Source organism: Nomascus leucogenys, chromosome 19 (genome assembly GCF_006542625.1).
Source record: "Nomascus leucogenys isolate Asia chromosome 19, Asia_NLE_v1, whole genome shotgun sequence".
In the NCBI taxonomy this organism is placed as follows: Eukaryota; Metazoa; Chordata; class Mammalia; order Primates; family Hylobatidae; genus Nomascus; species Nomascus leucogenys.
The window spans coordinates 33,593,526-33,611,018 of record NC_044399.1 but is presented as its reverse complement, the minus strand read 5'-3'; the positions used below and the strand labels follow the sequence as shown (position 1 = coordinate 33,611,018).

Genomic DNA, 17,493 nt, shown 5'->3' with positions numbered 1-17,493 from the left:
TCACCTAGAATACAGAAGTGCAGAAAAGCAAATTTATAACTTAGATTGCCACATTGAGAAATTATTTGTAAAACATACTTAGCTTTGGCCGGGTGTGCAGTGGGTCACACCTGCAATCCCAGCACTTTTGGGAGGCAGGGGTGGAAGGATCACTTGAGCCCAGGGGTTCCAGACCAGGCTGGGCAATACAGTGAGACCTTGTCTCAATTTTTTAAAATATAAAAATAATAATAAAAAAAATACTTAGCTTTGTGGACAATGTAGGACCACAAGAAAAAACACATACTAAAAAAGAACTATGAATCCACTTCCCTAAAAATGAACAGGAATTAATTCCCCATGCAGCTCACAGAACCATGGCAAATAAATTGAAGAGAACAATTTCATTTAATGAAACTGAGTTAAGATCGCTTTTTGGTAGGCATTAAAGGATGATGTGTAATTCTCAGTCCTTTTGAAGTATAACTCATACAGAAGTACTCCTCTCTGAATTCAGATAACAGTTCAATTAATGAATTGCAATCCTAATCAAAATCACACTGCCATCCAACCAACATTACAAACCTACTTTACACAATTGATATTATAAGTGGGTATGAAATTTTACCAAATGTTTTTTCTACATCTAATCAGTGATTATGCGCTATTTGCATTTGATTCTGTTAATGTAGTGATTATAAATCAATACATTGATTTTTTATTTTTTTTGAGACAGAGTCTCGCTCTGTTGCCCAGGCTGGAGTGCGGTGGCACAATCTCGGCTCGCTGCAACTTCCGCCTCTCGGGCTCAAGCAATTCTCCTGCTTAAGTCTCCCGAGTAGCTGGGATTACAGGTGTGTGCCACCACACTCAGCTAATTTCTGTATTTTTAGTAGAGACAGGGTTTTACTACATTGGCCGGGCTGGTCTCAAACTCCCGACCTCAAGTGATCCACCCGCCGCAGCCTCCCAAAGTGCTGGGATTACAGGCGTGAGCCACCACGCCCGGCCTAATTTTTAAAAAAATGTTAAACCAACCTTGCATTTCTAGAATAAGCCATATTTGGTGGTTTTAGAATTATATCAAATTATACAGTATTTTCCCTGGAGACAAGACAAGCAGGTAACATTTTGTTTTCTCTCTTAAGTATGTATAATTTTAATGATGCACGCTGTAAAATTACTGATAAAAGAGTAACAGGGCTGGTTTAAATGTCACTAGAAAACTTGAAGTACAGAAAAGCAAACTTGATACACTGTACTGAATCTCATTTAATACAGTATCAGACAAATGGAAAGACTTTATATGTTTACCTGTTCAGCTTCCACATAAATGAGGGGAAATCCCATTTGTTTGGTCCAGGTATTCATCACAGCTGCTATAGGTTTACCACTAGCATTTTCTAAACTTTCCCAGAGATCCTCTAGAAGATAAACAATGATAATCTAAAATGTTTATATTTTTATTTTCCTAAACAAAAAAGAAATTTTATTTAACTTTTGACACTACACTGCTAATTCTTTGGTTCTTTCAGGTTCAGGAAACAGTGAGCCAAATTAACATTCCCCTTGACACCCCTCTTCTGCAACTAAGTAAATTCTATCATAAAAACTGGTATTTTTTGAGATAGGGTCTTACTTTGTCACACAGGCTAGAGTGCAATGGCATAATCACAGCTCACTGCAGCCTCGACCTCCCAGACTCAGGTGATCTTCCCTCCTCAGCCTCCTGAGTAGCTGGGACTACAGGTGCACACCACAACACCTGGCTTTTTTTTTTTTTTTTTTTTTTGAGATGGAGTCTTGCTCTGTTGCCCAGGCTGGAGTGCAGTGGCATGATCTAAGCTCACTGCAACCTCTGCCTCCCAGGTTCAAGCAATTCTCTTGCTTCAGGCACCTGAGTAGCTGGGATTACAGGCATGTGCCACCACACCCAGCTAATTTTTGTATTTTTAGTAGAGATGGAGTTTCACCATGTTGACCAGGTTGGTCTTGAACTCCTGACCTCAGGTGATCCACTGCCTCGGCCTCCCAAAGTGCTGGGATTATAGGCGTGAGCCACCGCACCCGGCCCATAATTTCTTGCAATTTTTGTAGAGATGGGGTTTCACCATGTTGCCCAGGCTGGTCTCAAAATCCCAGGCTCAAGCAATCTGCCTGCCTCAGCCTCCCAAGGTGCTGGAATTACAGGTGTGAGTCATCACACCTGGCCAAAACTGGTCTTTTATTCTGAGATATACTTAATCATTCTAATTTATAAGAAAAATTACAAATTATAATAAAAGATAAACAGATGAGTTAAGGAGAAACAAAGAAATTGAAACATGTTCAAGATCACTACTAAACAATCACTGATAAACTTAAGGCCGTTATACCCATTCAATTAACCTCACTTTAAAAATATCCAGGCTGGGTGCGGTGGCTCACGCCTGTAATCCCAGCACTTTGGGAAGCCAAGGCGGGCAGATCACCTGAGGTCTGGAGTTCAAGACCGGCCTGACCAACATGGAGAAACCCCATCTCTACTAAAAATACAAAATTAGGCTGGGTGCAGTGGCTCACACCTGTAATCCCAGCACTTTGGGAGGCCGAGGTGGGCACGTCAGCTGAGGTCAGGAGTTCGAAACCAGCCTGGCCAACAATGGTGAAACCCTTTCTCTACTAAAAATACAAAAATTAGCTAGGCATGGTGGCACACACCTGTAATCCCAGCTACTTGGGAGGCTGAGACAGGAGAATCACTTGAACCCAGGAGGCGGAGGTTGCAGTGAAGCCAAGATTGCACCACTGCACTCCAGCCTGGGCGACAGAGCAAGACCCTATCTTTAAAAAAATAAATAAATAAATAAAAATTATCCGGCCGTGGTGGCACATGCCTGTAATCCCAGCTACTCAGGAGGCTGAGGCAGGAGAATCACTTGAATCCAGGAGGCGGAGGTTGTGGTGAGCCAAGACTGCGCCATTGCACTCCAGCCTGGGCAACAACAGCGAAACTCCGTCTCAAAAAAAAAAAAGAATTGAAAAGAATCAAAAAGTTAAAAAAATTAAAAAGTAAATTTAAAATGTTACAGTAAGCTAGGGTTAATTTATGATTCAAGAAAGAAAAATTATTTTTATAAATTTAGTGTAGCCTAAGTGTAAAGTATTTATAACATCTATAGTAGTGTACAGTAATGTCTTAGGCCTTCATATTCACTCACCACTCAACTCAACTAGAACAACTTCTATAAGTTGTCCTATAAGCTGCATTCAGGTGTAGCACCTTATTTTCTTTTGAGACTGAGTTTTGCTGTTGCCTAGGCTGGAGTGCAGTGGCCCAATCACAGCTCACTGCAGCTTTGACCTCCCAGGCTCAAGTGATCCTCCTACCTCATCAGCCTCCCAAGCTGGCTACACCATACCCCACCGCTACTTTTTTTTTTATAGATGATTTGCATGTCCCCTGTCTCAACTCTGGCTCAGCATCACCTGCCTCAGCCTCCCAAGCGCTGGATACAGGCATATCACCAGCTGGGAGCCTTAATATCTATTTTACAGTACCTTTTCTATATTTAAATTTCAGTTACAATACCATTGTTGTAATTGCTATGTATTCAGTATACATGCTGTACAGTATTTGTAGCCTAGAACAACAGGTATACCATGTAGCTAGTGTATATAGCCAGAATACTTGTAGTTTATGTAAGTACATTTATGTTTCATATTGATAATTGCTGAAACGTATTTCTCAGAACAGCCCTGTTGTTAAGCAACACAAGACTGTATTCTTTATTTTTTTTTTTCAGACAGATCTTTTTGTTGCCAGGCTGGAGTGAGTGGTGCATGATTGCTCACTTAACCGCAACTCCTGGCTCAGTGACCCTTCCCACTCAGCCTCCTGAGTAGCTGGACTACAGGCACATACCCCACCCCGGCTAATATTTTTGTATTTTTTGTAGAGGTGGGGTCTCGCTATGTTGCAAGCTGGTCTTGAACTCCTGGGCTCAATCAGTCCTCACATCCTGGCCTCCCAAAGTGCTAGGATTACAGGCGTGAGCCACCACACCCAGCCCAGACTCTTTAAATTGGCAAAATATTCAGTTATGGAAAGCAGAATGCTGGAGGATGACCAAAGGGATAATGAGTCCTGATTCATGTTGACCCAATGACTTACTGCAAGTTGAGTATCCCTTATCCAAAATGCTTGGGACCAGAAGTGTTTTGAATTTCATATTTTTTTTGGACTTTGGAATATTTGCATTATACTTCCTAGCTGAGCATCTATAATTGGAATATCCAAAATCTGAAATGTTCCAATGAGCACTTCCTTTGAGCATCATGTTGGCCCTCAAAGAGTTTCAGATTTTGGGTGGGAATTGAACAATGAGAACACTTGAACACAGGGTGGGGAACATCACACACCGGGGCCTGTCATGGGGTAGGGGGCTGGGGGAGGGATAGCATTAGGAGAAATACCTAATGTAAATGACGAGTTAATGGGTGCAGCAAACTCACATGGCACATGTATACTGATGTAACAAACCTGCACGTTGTGCACATGCACCCTAGAGCTTTAATTAAAAAAAAAAAAAAGAAAAGAAAAAGTTTCAGATTCTGGAGCATTTCAAATTTCAGATTTTTAGATTAGAGATATTCAACCTGAACACAGCTTCAAATAAGGTTAATTTATTTATTATGTGGATCCTGACCTTGAGTTAAGTATTCAGAACAAAAATAAAATGTCCCAGCCTGGATAGAGTGACAATACTTTCTCTCCATTTCTATCTCAAGCTATTAAAGATTACCTGTGGCAGCATTCTTTTGTTGGAACTTGGTTAAATACATGTTCATTCCCTTCTTAAAGTCCTGAGAAAACACAATTTTTAAAATCCAGGGAAGTCATATCTCAGAATTTATAATATATTTGTATATTAGTAATCAAAAACAAATTTACTCAAATACTCAAGTATCAGATACACTGAAACACATATATCTTTCTGATGCCTACTGCCTTTTATTTAATAATGCGTACTCTATGCCTTCTATTCTTGCTCTTAAATTTTATACCAGCCTCCCATTCCCACTCCCAAACATACTTGCATATCACTCATCTAAGAGACCACAGTAGTCAACTTCAAATAACTGAATTCTCATTCTTTTTGGTCATTAAAAAAAAATGACAAGCCAGAAACTATTTGGGAACTTAATCCAAATAAAGTGATACATTTTTTTCATGCAAAACTCTATGATTTCACCATAAAAGAATGAAATATTTAATTTTTTTTTTTTTTTTACCTTATCCCCAATGTAGTCATGCAGCATTCGGATGACAGATGCACCTTTGCTATATGATATAGCATCAAATATCTCATCAACCTCAGATGGATGGCCCACACTGACCTGGCAGACAGTGTGATTCAGGGTTATGACAGGAAGCAGATAGCCTGTAATACTGAATTACATAAAACGCTTTCTAGGAAAACCCTTCTAACTTACATTTTTCTGCCTTTAACTCACTCATAATGTATAATGATGGTCCTCAAAAAAATGTAGAAACTAATAATAATAAAGTTAAATAGAACATGATTCCTGTCATCCCTTAGAGCCTGGGTTCCATTCCTGGCTTTGTTCTGCTGAGAGAGAAGCCACTATGGTTCTGTTTATTTTTGGGGTAGTTGCAGAAGAGTGATGAGGAAGACATGGAGGTGAAGAACATTAGATTTCTTGCACTAATTGTAATGAATTACAATTATATGGGAGCCTAATTAAATATGTTGAAGTAGGATTATAACTCTAGTTCTTCAGATACAAAATTTATATATATAAACTGAAGTAGGGACAGGCTAAGTCAACAGAATTAAAGTATTCATAAAACAGACCCTGACAATAAAATATGTCCAGAATTTTCCTGGACATAAACAATGGAACCATAGTGTTACCCGATAGGTATGATTTCTCCCATACTATTCTTTTTCTTTTTTTTTGGCAGAGTTTTTTGCTCTTGTTGCCCAGGCTGGAGTGCAATGGCACGATCTCAGCTCACCGCAAACTCTGCCTCCCAGGTTCAAGCGATTCTCCTGCCTCAGCCTCCCGAGTAGCTGGGATTACAGGCATGCGCCACCATGCCTGGCTAATTTTGTATTTTTAGTAGAGACGGGGTTTCGCCATGTTGATCAGGCTGGTCTCAAACTCCCGACCTCAGGTGATCCGCCCGCCTCAGCCTCCCAAAATGCTAGGATTACAGGCGTGAGCCACTGCGCCTGGCCAGACCAATTTTTTTTTACTGCCTACCTTAAAAAGAAATGTTAATTAGAACTTAGACTTACTAGCTTTTCAAGACTAGAAATATGAACCAGTAAAATCACCCATGCTATTTTCTCTTCTTTTCAAAGTCCAAGGTATCTATGTAACAAATTACATATTTCATTGTAAATGAGAGCAGTCATAGGCTAATGGTTAGAAAGTATGGCTCACTTCAATAGGATGGCTGTTATCTAAGGCGTCAAGCTCCTGGGCACGGGTGTAATCAGCAGAAACAAACTGAGTCCAAATATCATACTCTGGGAAGCAGTGGTCTACACACAGATATTCAATCCAGGATGCAAAACCTTCATTTAACCAAAGATGAGTCCACCATTCCTAAAAACAAAAGATGAAAATACTTAAAGAAAATGAAATGATTGTCATTCTACTAATCTAAAACACTCACATGTCCCTTCCACTATACTCTAAAACTCACAATTTAATGACCTAAAATTCAGTTCAAAACATTTGGCAAGGAACTCACATTTCTGAAAAAGAGAGAAGACTAAAAGAGATGTCAAGAAAGGCCAACTGGTGATATTAGAATTATATCTGAGGGTCATTTTCGTCATTTTCTTTTCCTTTCTTTTTTTTTTTTTTTTTTTTTTTGACACAAAGTCTTGTTTTGTCACCAGGCTGGAGTGTTCACCAGTAGCTGGGATTACAGGCATGCATCACTATGCCTGGCTAATTTTTGTATTTTTAGTAGAGACAGGGTTTTGCCATGTTGGCCAGGCTGGTCTCGAACTTCTGACCTCAAGTGATCCACCTGCCTCGGCCTCCCAAAGTGCTGGGATTACAGGTGTAAGCCACCATGCCTGGGCCAAAGGATATTTTCAAAACATTGTAAATAACTTCTCCCCCAAACCCAGACAGGGTCTCATTCTGTTGCCCAGGCTGGAGTGGCACTGGCACCATCGTAGCTCACTGCAGCCTTTAACTCCTGGGCTCAAGCAATCCTCCCACCTCAGCCTCCCAAAGTGCTGGGATTACAGGCATGAGCTACCACACCTGGCCTTTTCTGGGGGGACTGGTTGGGTTGAGACCAGTTTAGGCAACAAAGTGAAACCTTGTCTCTACAGAAGGCAACACAGTGAAACCTTGTCTCTACAAAAAGTGCAAAAATTAGCTGGGCATGGTGCCACACACCTGTAATTGCAGCTACTCAGGAGGCAGAGACAGGAGGATTGCTTGAGCCCAAAGGTCAAGACTGTAATGAACCATGATTGTGCCATTGCACTCCAGCTTAAGTGACAGAGTGAGACTCTGTCTTTAAAAAAAAAAAAAATTATTTTGATATTAAGTGATAAGTGGCTATTTGCCTAGTAGCTTTCTAAAATAAACCAGTATAAAATGAAACTTATCTTCCAACCTATCCCTAAGCCCTTGGAATTTCAGTTCTAATAACTAGAATAGTTACATAAAACCAGTAAAAAGTTGTTTAATAAGAATGTACACATTTCCCCTACTAAAATTTATTGCTTGTAGTTTCAAAATAAAATCATAAAGTTCTCTCAAAGCCAAGCGAAAAACTATTTGGTACAAAGTAGCAAACTCGCTGCATTAGAAGAAAAGGCCATTTCTTCACATATTTGAATACAGGCACCAACACATAGTTCCACATGAAATTATATTTCTTTTTTTTTTTTTTTTGAGATGGAGTTTCGCTCTTGTTGCCCAGGCTGGAGTGCAGTGGCGTGATCTCGGCTCACTGCAACCTCTCCCTCACAGGTTCAAGTGATTCTTCTGCCTCAACCTCCAGAGTAGCTAGGATTACAGGCGCACACCACCACGCCCAGCTAATTTTCTATTTTTTTTTTACTGGAGATGGGGTTTCGCCACATTGGTCAGGGTGGTCTCGAACACGTGACCTCAAGTGATCCACCCGCCTCGGCCTCCCAAAGTGCTGGGATTACTGGCATAAGCCACCGTGCCCGGCCTGAAATTATATTTCAAAGAATTTTTTTCACCTGTAAAATTTTAAATATCCAAAATAAAAGGAAAAGATTTATTTTCAAGGGTTGACTTTCTGTAGAAACCCTTTGAGACACATAATAGTTGATAAATGTCTTACATTCTTATTTATATGACGTATGGGCTCAATCTACATTCAAATCAGGTTCTGCTCTTTGGCAGCCTAAAATGTTGTCAGGGAATCTAGCTGGCTCCAGAATATCCAGTTATTTAATTGCAGAGGTACATCTAGTTCACTTATTAAATCCTGTGCTCACAAGCTCTAACACAGTTGGCATTCATAAATAGTATTTATTTAGAATAAGAGTGAAAAATCAGGACTGAAGGACAGAGATTACTGCAAACATTATAAAGATTTCAACAGAACAGCTGGAATTTTAATACAGCTTTATTCTGCAGTTACTCTGCAGTTTGTTAACTTTTATTTCATTCAGTTTCAACTTAACATTTTAGGCAATGAAAAAACTGACTCCTAAAAACATTTCTCTCTAATTAAAGATCAGTTTGTTATTCATCAGGTTACTTTTCAGCTGTGAATCAGATTAACAAATAAGATTCAAGAAACTACGGTTAGCCTGGAATCTCACTGCATGATTCATTCATCTACACCTAAGAGGAATCTTTTTCTCTCACCCAAATTAGTATCTTGACTTTTCCCATTTACAGACAAATTGTAGAACAGTTTAGGAAGTGTCTGTTGAATAAAGACTGTCCATATGCCCTTGTTCAATGCAGAGATTCTGATAAGCCCTTTCAAAGTGGACTTTTTAAAATAATACTTTTCTATCACTCAATTATTTTTTGGCACAGTGTTGCAGCCAAACTTGAAATACTATGTAGCCAAAATAATGTGGAGTAGGATGAAGATAAATATATTTGAGCACTTAAAAATATTAAATACCATAGTAACAAGATTTCCAAACCATTGATGGGCGAGTTCATGTCCCACAACCAGAGCAACCCACTGGCGGGATGAAGAACAGGAATTTTTTGGATCAATAAGCAATGCAGTCTCCCTGTGTTTAAAAAAAAAAAGAAACAAATTTAAACAATAAAAGTAGGCATGCATAAGTTGGGAAGATTCAGACAGTAAGTGAGATGGACAAGTTAGGCTTTAGAGATATTAGGAAAATATTTCCTAATATGGAAAGAAAAAGTTTCAGGAAGATTAAAAACTATCCCAACAGAATTAATACAACAGAATATCAAAGATGTGACACCAGTTTAATTATCAGTTTGTTGATAGAATAGCTGCCTGAAATTTTGGGAAAACATTGTCTAAGGGATTACAGATTACTGTGCTAGATGGAGAGAGAACAAAGTCCTTCCATTACATGAGGGGAGTGGTGGAGGAAGATGCATTCCATAGTCCCAAAAACAGCAGTGAGCCGGCTGTCCAACACTCAGCTCATCTAAGAAGGCAATTGAAAGTAGAAGGCAAAAACTTGTTCACAGACAGACTCTGCTTTTAAAAGTTATTCAGCTCACATGTTTATGTTGTGGTGACAGACATGTAAAAACTTGGCTAGCAGATATGAAATTAGGGAAGGTTCTCCAAGCTGGATAAATAGCTATGAAACTACTGGCAGGAAAGAAAGGCACTGCAATGAGAAACTTAGCCAAGAATATATCTAAAAATGCTACTACTGCCAGATGCTCACTTTAAAATCTTATACCCTCAGACAGTAACACCAAAGGGAGGGGTGTCCATCTGCATTCTTGAAATGTGCATAGAAGTGGGGAAGGTAGAAAAATTTACACCAAATTGTAAAGCAGAAGCTACTGAACTGTGATTAGGAGGGAAGCCCTTTTGAAATCAGTGATTGAAAAGATAAGGCAGGGTAATACATCATTAACATACCTGTAAGTAACAAGGCCCCAGTTCTCCATGGCACCTTCATAAAATAAATATAAACATTTATTGATATATATATATATATATATATATACTCTTGCATCAAAAGTCACAAAATTTTAAAAAGTTATTACAATTCAGCAATAAAATGAAATTTACTTTACCAGCTGCAAAGTCTGCAATAGCAATGAGATCAATTTTAGGTAGAGGATAAGGAACACTGAAGTAGTCCTTATAAAAAGGTAAGGTTTTAGCAGCAACCTATAAAAGTATAAACAAAATAACCATCTAATAAATATTTTATTATAATTCATATTGAAACCCACAAAGGAATCCTGTTGCAAGCCAATGTATCTTAAATTACTAGAAATGAATCCCAGGGAGCCCTACCTCTGAAGACTGCCTTAGCTCCAAACTTTGAATACAATAGTCAAACTTTACTCCATTTATAACTTGATATGAAACATATAACTACATATTTTCTGACCCATTCCCTAGAGAAATTCCACTCTTATATTCTCTTAATTATTATTTTGTAAAATAACGAAACACCAAGGTTGGCATTTCCAAAATTCTATTAAAAATAAACCAAGTAGCACAACTTTCAGATTAAATTATAAATAACTGTACTAATAATTGACCAGAAATGTAAATTCCCCAACCTGGAGTTATGGACTGTTGGAACAATCCTCTTCAAGTACATTTACCTCTAACGCAAATTTTCCTTGCTCTGCTTTGCCAACAGGAGTGTAAACACGGACACACACACCATCTTTTGACCTTGTTTCTACAAAGTCATATTCACCCACAACAAATGCCACCAGATATGTAGACATAACAGGTGTGCGGGCAAACTTCACTTCCACTAAATTTTCATCATCAGGGTATGGTTTCCGGTCAATTACATTCTTTAAGAAAGAAAAAAAAAGAAAAATTTAAGTAGGTTTACATTAATACCACAGAGCAAATACCTGCCAAAAACTGTAGACTTTATTGCATCTCTTCCCCCTTTCTATTCTAGCATGGCTTATTTCTCTACCCCAATTCATCCAGTGCTTTTATGCTGTCTTTAAGAAGGAAAGTGGTCTGATAAAACACTCATACCAAGAAGCTGGAGGCTGAAGTGTTAAAACTACCAAGGACCTGTGAGAGAAAAGAGGAATGGACTTTTCTCGAATACTTATAATAAGCCAGGCATTGGGATGATTTAAGTAAGGGCTTCATACTTTTCAACTGACGTAAGTTTACGAGAAAATGACTATTAATAAAAATAAAATAGGGGCCAGGCGCGGTGGCTTACGCCTGTAATCCCAGCACTTTGGGAGGCTGAGGCGGGTGAATCACAAGGTCAGGAGATCAAGACCATCCTGGCTAACATGGTGAAACCCTGTCTCTACTAAAAATACAAAACATCAGCCAGGCATGGTGGCGGGTGCCTGTAGTCCCAGCTACTTGGGAGGCTGAGGCAGGAGTATGGCATGAACCAGGGAGGCGGAGCTTCAGCTTCAGTGAGCTGAGATCACACCACCGCACTCCAGCCTGGGCGACAGAGTGAGACTCATTCTCAAAAATAAATAAATAAAACATAATATAACTGTAGAATCTCCCATTTCAAAGGATACAAACTTCTAGATTGAGGGCATTCTCTACCAAAGTTGGCTCTAAGCTTATTTGTGAAGAAATTTCAACTTTACCTTTGGAGTCCCTAATTTCCTTTGGTGTTCTCCCCCTTTTTCCTATTCAGGCTGTTTCCTCAAGCTCTCTCTGTTCTTCCTTCCAAGGAAGACTTATTCAAGAACACACCGATAAATTCACTCATACTGAAGTGTGAATGAATATTTCCGTTTAATATATTAGCCTCCTCTTCTAAGAATATGTGAGAAGAGAATGACATTCTATTTATGGGATTCTCTTCCCCAATAAATACATAAAAGACAGTTATTTTCAGGTGCAGCAGGTTTTTCCAAGTTCCCCACACAAGACAGTCCTAGACAATACACTTCAAGTGGGGAATGCTTACCCTGTTCATGAATGAGATCAATAACACTGGTGAAGAGAATACATTCCAAGAATACAAACAGCCAGAAACCTAAATATACTTCATTATGCAGCTGTATCTTTTGAATTTTTTTAACTTTTTAAAAACATAGAGACAGGGTTTTGCTCTGTTGCAACCTTTTTTTTTTTTTCACCCGAGATGGAGTCTTGCTCTGTCACCCAGGCTGGAGTGGAGTGGCGCAATCTCAACTCACTGCAGCCTCCGCCTCCCAGGTTCAAGCAATACTCCTGCCTCAGTCTCCCAAGTAGCTGGGGTTACAGGTGCCTGCCACCATATCTGGCTAATTTTTGTATTTTTAGTAGAGATGGGGTTTCACCATGTTGGCTAGGCTGGTCTCGAACTCCTGGCCTCAAATGATCCACCTGCCTCAGCCTCCTGAAGTGCTGGGATTACAGGCATGAGCCTCCATGCCTGGCCTATTTTTTTTTTAAGAGATGGGGTCTTGTTCTGTCACCCAGGCTAGAATACAGTGGTGCAATCATGGCTCCCTGTAGCCTCAAACTCCTAAGTTCGAGAGATCCTCCCACATTACCCTCCCAAGTAGTTAGGATTACAGGCAAGTGCCACCATACATGACTAATTTTTAAGTTTTAAATCTTTTGTAGAAATGAGGTCTCACTATGTTGCCCAGGCTAGTGTCAAACTCCTGGCCTCAAGCAATCCTCCTGCCTTAGCCTCCCAAAGCACTGAGATTACAAGCAAGAGTTACTACACCTGGCTTTCTTTTGACATTTAATAAGTCAAGACCTTTTTCTTTTCTTTTTTTTTGAGATACGGTCTGGCTCTGTCACCCAGGCTGGAGTGCAGTGGTGTCATCTCAGCTCACTACAACCTCCGCTTCCTGGGTTCAAGTGATCCTCCCACCTCAGCCTCCCAACTAGCTGGGACTACAGGTGTATGCAACCACACCCAGATAATTTTTGTATTTTTAGTAAAGACGGGATTTCACCATGTTGGCCAGGCTGGTCTTCAACTCCTGACCTCAAGCGATCTGCCTACCTTGACTTCCCAAAGTGCTGGGATGACAGGTGTAAGCCACCATATCCAGCCCAAGACCTTTTGCTTTTAGTTACTATAAATCTATTAAACTTGTCACTTAATTTACCTCTCTAAATTAAAAGAAGTAGATAATCTTATAAATGTATTTAACAAGGAATTTGACAAAGAGAAAATCCTCCAAAAATAAAGCTATCAAGAAAAAAAGGTCTTGGCTGGGCATGGTGGCTCATGCCTGTAATCCCAGCACTTTGGGAGGCTGAGGCAGGAAGACAGATTGAGCCCAGGAGTTTGAGACCAGCCTGGGCAACATAGTGAGACCCCAACTCTACAGAAAAAAAAAAAAAAGAAAGAAAAAGAGGCTTATTGAAAATAAAGAAAACTAATATTTATGTTCCTATAATATACCAGCACTGTAGTAGGTGGTTTCACATTATCCCATCTAATCAGCAAACTAAATCTGCTAAAGCTTATTAAAATTTTAGATAAACTTATAAATACATACATACCATGTTTGATAAAGCTACTCTGTCTTTAGGAACAACCAATGAGATATCAAAAGTTGCTTTGATAGCAGGCTCATCCCAGCAAGGAAAAGCCCTTCGGGCATCAGTAGCCTTAAGAAAAGAAGACGAAATATAAATACCTTAGAATTAACCTAACAAGTTATTTCATAAAGCAGTCGCCATTTCCCTCTGTCATTCATTCATTCCCTTGTTCAAATATTTACTTTCTCTTCCGTGCCAGGCAACAAGCTAGGTGTTAACTAGAAAGAAAAGACAACACTTGCTACCACTGCCATTCCAGCAATTATCCAGGCACTGTGTCTGCTATGGATTTTAACAATATAATTATTTACAATTAAATTTTTGTTTACATTTTAACATTTCAAATTTAATGCAAATGCCTTCAAATCAATAATGTTAACACAACATAGAGCACAGAACAGTAAAGAGTATGCTACAAGAATTCAAAGTTGGGAAAACATGGTAAGTTGCCTCTCTGGCTTTTATTTTTGAATTAAAAATAAAAATATTCTCAATCTTTGATGTGCTTGTCTTTATCTGGAATGGCAGCAATGGGAATAAAGACAGATGCTCTATCAATTCAAAACAGGTCATTCATTTAATGGCACTTCCATATGCTACACATAAAACTGTCACCACTTAACCTACTTGAGTCCTTGCTCTTTCATTAAAAATTTAAAAAAAAGCAAACTTATGAAAGCAAAATAAAACTTAGGGATTCTGCAGGGTATCAGTTATAAAAGAAAGAAACTTTAGTAAACAGAATGTTCCACTTATTTAGTAAATAAAATGGAACCAATGACAAGATTCTGTATCATGAAAAGAAACAACAGGCCAGGTGCAGTGGCTCATACTTGTAATTCCAGCACTTTGGGAGGCCGAGGTGGATGGATCACCTGAGGTCAGGAGTTAGAGACCAGCCTGGTCAACATGGTGAAACCCTGTCTCTACTAAAAATACAAAAATAAGCCAGGCGTGGTGACACGTGCCTGTAATCCCAGCTACTCGGGAGGATAAGGCAGGAGAATGACTCGAACCTGGGAAGCGGAGGTTGCAGTGAGCCAAGATTGCACCACTGCACTCCAGCCTGGGCGACAGAGCAAGAATCCGACTTAAAAAAAAAAAAAAAAACCAAAGAGGTAGAAGAAACTTACGGAAAAGCAGGGAAAAAATTTTAGATGGCTGACTACATTCTCAAAAACATTAAATAAACAATGAATTCTATCAATGAATAAATAAGACATCTGAAAAGAAGGGAGAGTATAAGGAAAGAAATGGCAGCACAGAAGCATCTAAATTAGAAGCAGCAGCAGTAGAGAAATGAATTTATACTAAAGGAAATTAATGACATAGATAACAAGATTTAAGTTTGAAAATATCTAAAGGACAAAGTGATAAAAGCAATTAAACATACATTTAAGAGACAGATACTAGAGCTAAACTCAGTATTAACTGAGAAGGTAATGGAATGGATATCACAGTGAAGATATAAGAGAAAAACTCTTTCACACTGAAAAAATATCTGAATCTAAAAATCAATAAGGTTCACCAAGTACTATGCAAAAATCAATGAAAAGTGAACACATGGTTTAAAAAACAGTTTAATTTTCAAGATCAAGATGTAATTTAACAAGCAAGCAGGAAGAAAACAAAGCAAAACAAAACAACATCTTACCTACAAAGGAAGAGGAAACATTTTAGTCTGTGACCCCTCCTCTTGAAAAAGTGAGATGTAGAAGACTTTGGAAACAATATTCACAGACTTTTGAAAGTGAAAAATTGTAAGCTGATTGTACCACTCTTACAATTGAATGAGCTGGGCCTATTACTCATGGCAAGAGAGAACTCACACCATAGGGAACCAATGGTGTCTCCATAAGAATGTAAGAAAAGAACCCACTATACGATTTGGGATTTGGTTTACATGATTTGGAAGAGGGTCTAAGTAAGCAGGGATTCACTCTAGATTGAGTGCTGCAAGAAGTTCTATGACGCAATTCTATGGGTAGGTATCTCAATAAATCTTATCTATACGGAGGCCAGACTAGAGCAAATCTAAAACTGTAATTGGTAAAGAAGCAGTAGTCACTCATTTTAACTGAGAGATGGAGATGTTTGATATTTTGCGGGTAGCATAGTGATCCTGTATGTACTGTACCTAGGCAAAATGATGGATGCCCTTGTTTTGTCTCACTTTATTATGGTCTCAAGTAGCCTTGTCTAAAGTTGGTCTTCTGTAATATTATGTCCAATAGGGAGAATAACATGGGCTAGCTGTGAGTGCCAGACAACTCCTGGATGTCAAAAGTTGCTCTTTTTACCTTTTTTCATCAACAAATCTATATACCCAGTAAATCTGGTCATGTATAAAGGCAAATGAAAGATTTTTCAGAAAAGCAAAGGCTCAGGAATTACATTACCCACATATTTTCTCCTAAAAAAAAATTGTTTAGAGACATATATCAGCCAACCATTCCAGGATGAATTATTCAAAGCAGGTAGAGAAAGGCATTGGAATCATTCAAACACAGAATTAAACCTAAATATCTGTGGCAAATATTATTCCAAACAGAAGGTAACATAAAATTATTGAAAGAGAAGATACATCAGGTAAAACAAATTAGTAGTAAACTGGATAGAAAATTTTAGGTTATCCCAAACAAGCAAACAATGTAGGGATATGGGCAGAAACATAAGAATGGATATCATGAATTGTTTCTTTATCCATATTGAAATTTATAGAAATAAATTTAATTAGATTTAACACTTAAAAATATGACTAGCAGATTCAAAACAATTTATATAATTTGCAAATACTTGATAAATAAAAATCATCCTGGCCTACATAGGACAGCAAATATATATATATATATATGTACACACATACACACACACACACACACACGCACACACACACGGAGAAAAAAAAATCAAAGACAGCACAGATACTACAGTAAGATAAACAAAAGATGTCAAAGAAGGAAAGGAATGCTAGAAAACAGGTCATAATGCTGTAGGCAAAGCCATAGGTGTCAAATACTAAGAGAATGATTTTAAGAAAGGTACACAGTATACAGGCAATTCAGGTATCAAAATGTGTCGTGTGTTTGAGTATGTGTGTGTATAACTGTATATAATCATTCCCCAACCCATACCCTTAATTCCCTCCTTTCTATAGAGATAATGGCTAAATATAAAATAAAAATTCTAAAATTGTGAATACAATCATGGCCAAGGGCACCTAGCCTCAAATAATCACCCCACATAATAAAACGCAGCTTTGTCAGAATGCCTAATTTAAGGATAATAATATTTTAGAGAAGAATAACCCATACCTCAAACTGTGTTACAGCAGCATAGCGCACCTCTCCAGAAGGGGTAGTATATTTACTTCTATAGAAACCTTTCATTTTGTCATTCAGCTCTCCAACAAAATCTATCTTTAAGGTTCCCGTACCTGTGATTGAAGATAAATAAAAAACACTTTTATGAAGATGTTAAACACAGTTATCAAAAATATGTCCTCAAGTCACTATATTCGGTTAGCTATTTACAACGTTCAAATCATTCCTTCCTTTTTCAAATATTCCTCCTGGCAATGGAGAGAATACAGTACTTACTAAAGTAAAAGGCAGACTAATCCTAAAATAACTCTTGAAAGTCATGTTTAGGGTGACTGCCTAAAAAGTTATTAACTTAGTCTCAAACTACCAATATGTGAAAATAAGAACAGGAAAGGAAACAAACATTTATTCTTAAATGACTGACATGTGCTATTGTGCATAGTGCTTTTAAAATATATATAACTATTTATAAACCTG

At 38.4% G+C, this 17,493-nt stretch overlaps 1 protein-coding gene across 2 annotated transcripts in view; it reads right to left on the bottom strand.

Annotated features, from left to right (window-relative positions):
* Positions 1-17,493, bottom strand: part of LOC100588275 (puromycin-sensitive aminopeptidase) — a 95,742-nt gene that overhangs the window by 29,103 nt on the left and 49,146 nt on the right. For both annotated transcript variants that reach the window (XR_004026933.1, XM_030799390.1), the window contains exons 4-13: positions 17,008-17,129; positions 13,655-13,762; positions 10,798-10,998; positions 10,255-10,351; positions 10,097-10,130; positions 9,137-9,251; positions 6,433-6,597; positions 5,254-5,358; positions 4,764-4,824; positions 1,294-1,403 (exon numbers count right to left, since the gene is read on the bottom strand). Coding sequence is in view for 1 of the 2 variants with exons in the window: in XM_030799390.1 (XP_030655250.1) it covers positions 1,294-1,403; positions 4,764-4,824; positions 5,254-5,358; positions 6,433-6,597; positions 9,137-9,251; positions 10,097-10,130; positions 10,255-10,351; positions 10,798-10,998; positions 13,655-13,762; positions 17,008-17,129 (1,118 nt within the window). In the remaining variant the exon portion in view is untranslated. The remainder of the gene's footprint in view (positions 1-1,293; positions 1,404-4,763; positions 4,825-5,253; positions 5,359-6,432; positions 6,598-9,136; positions 9,252-10,096; positions 10,131-10,254; positions 10,352-10,797; positions 10,999-13,654; positions 13,763-17,007; positions 17,130-17,493) is intronic.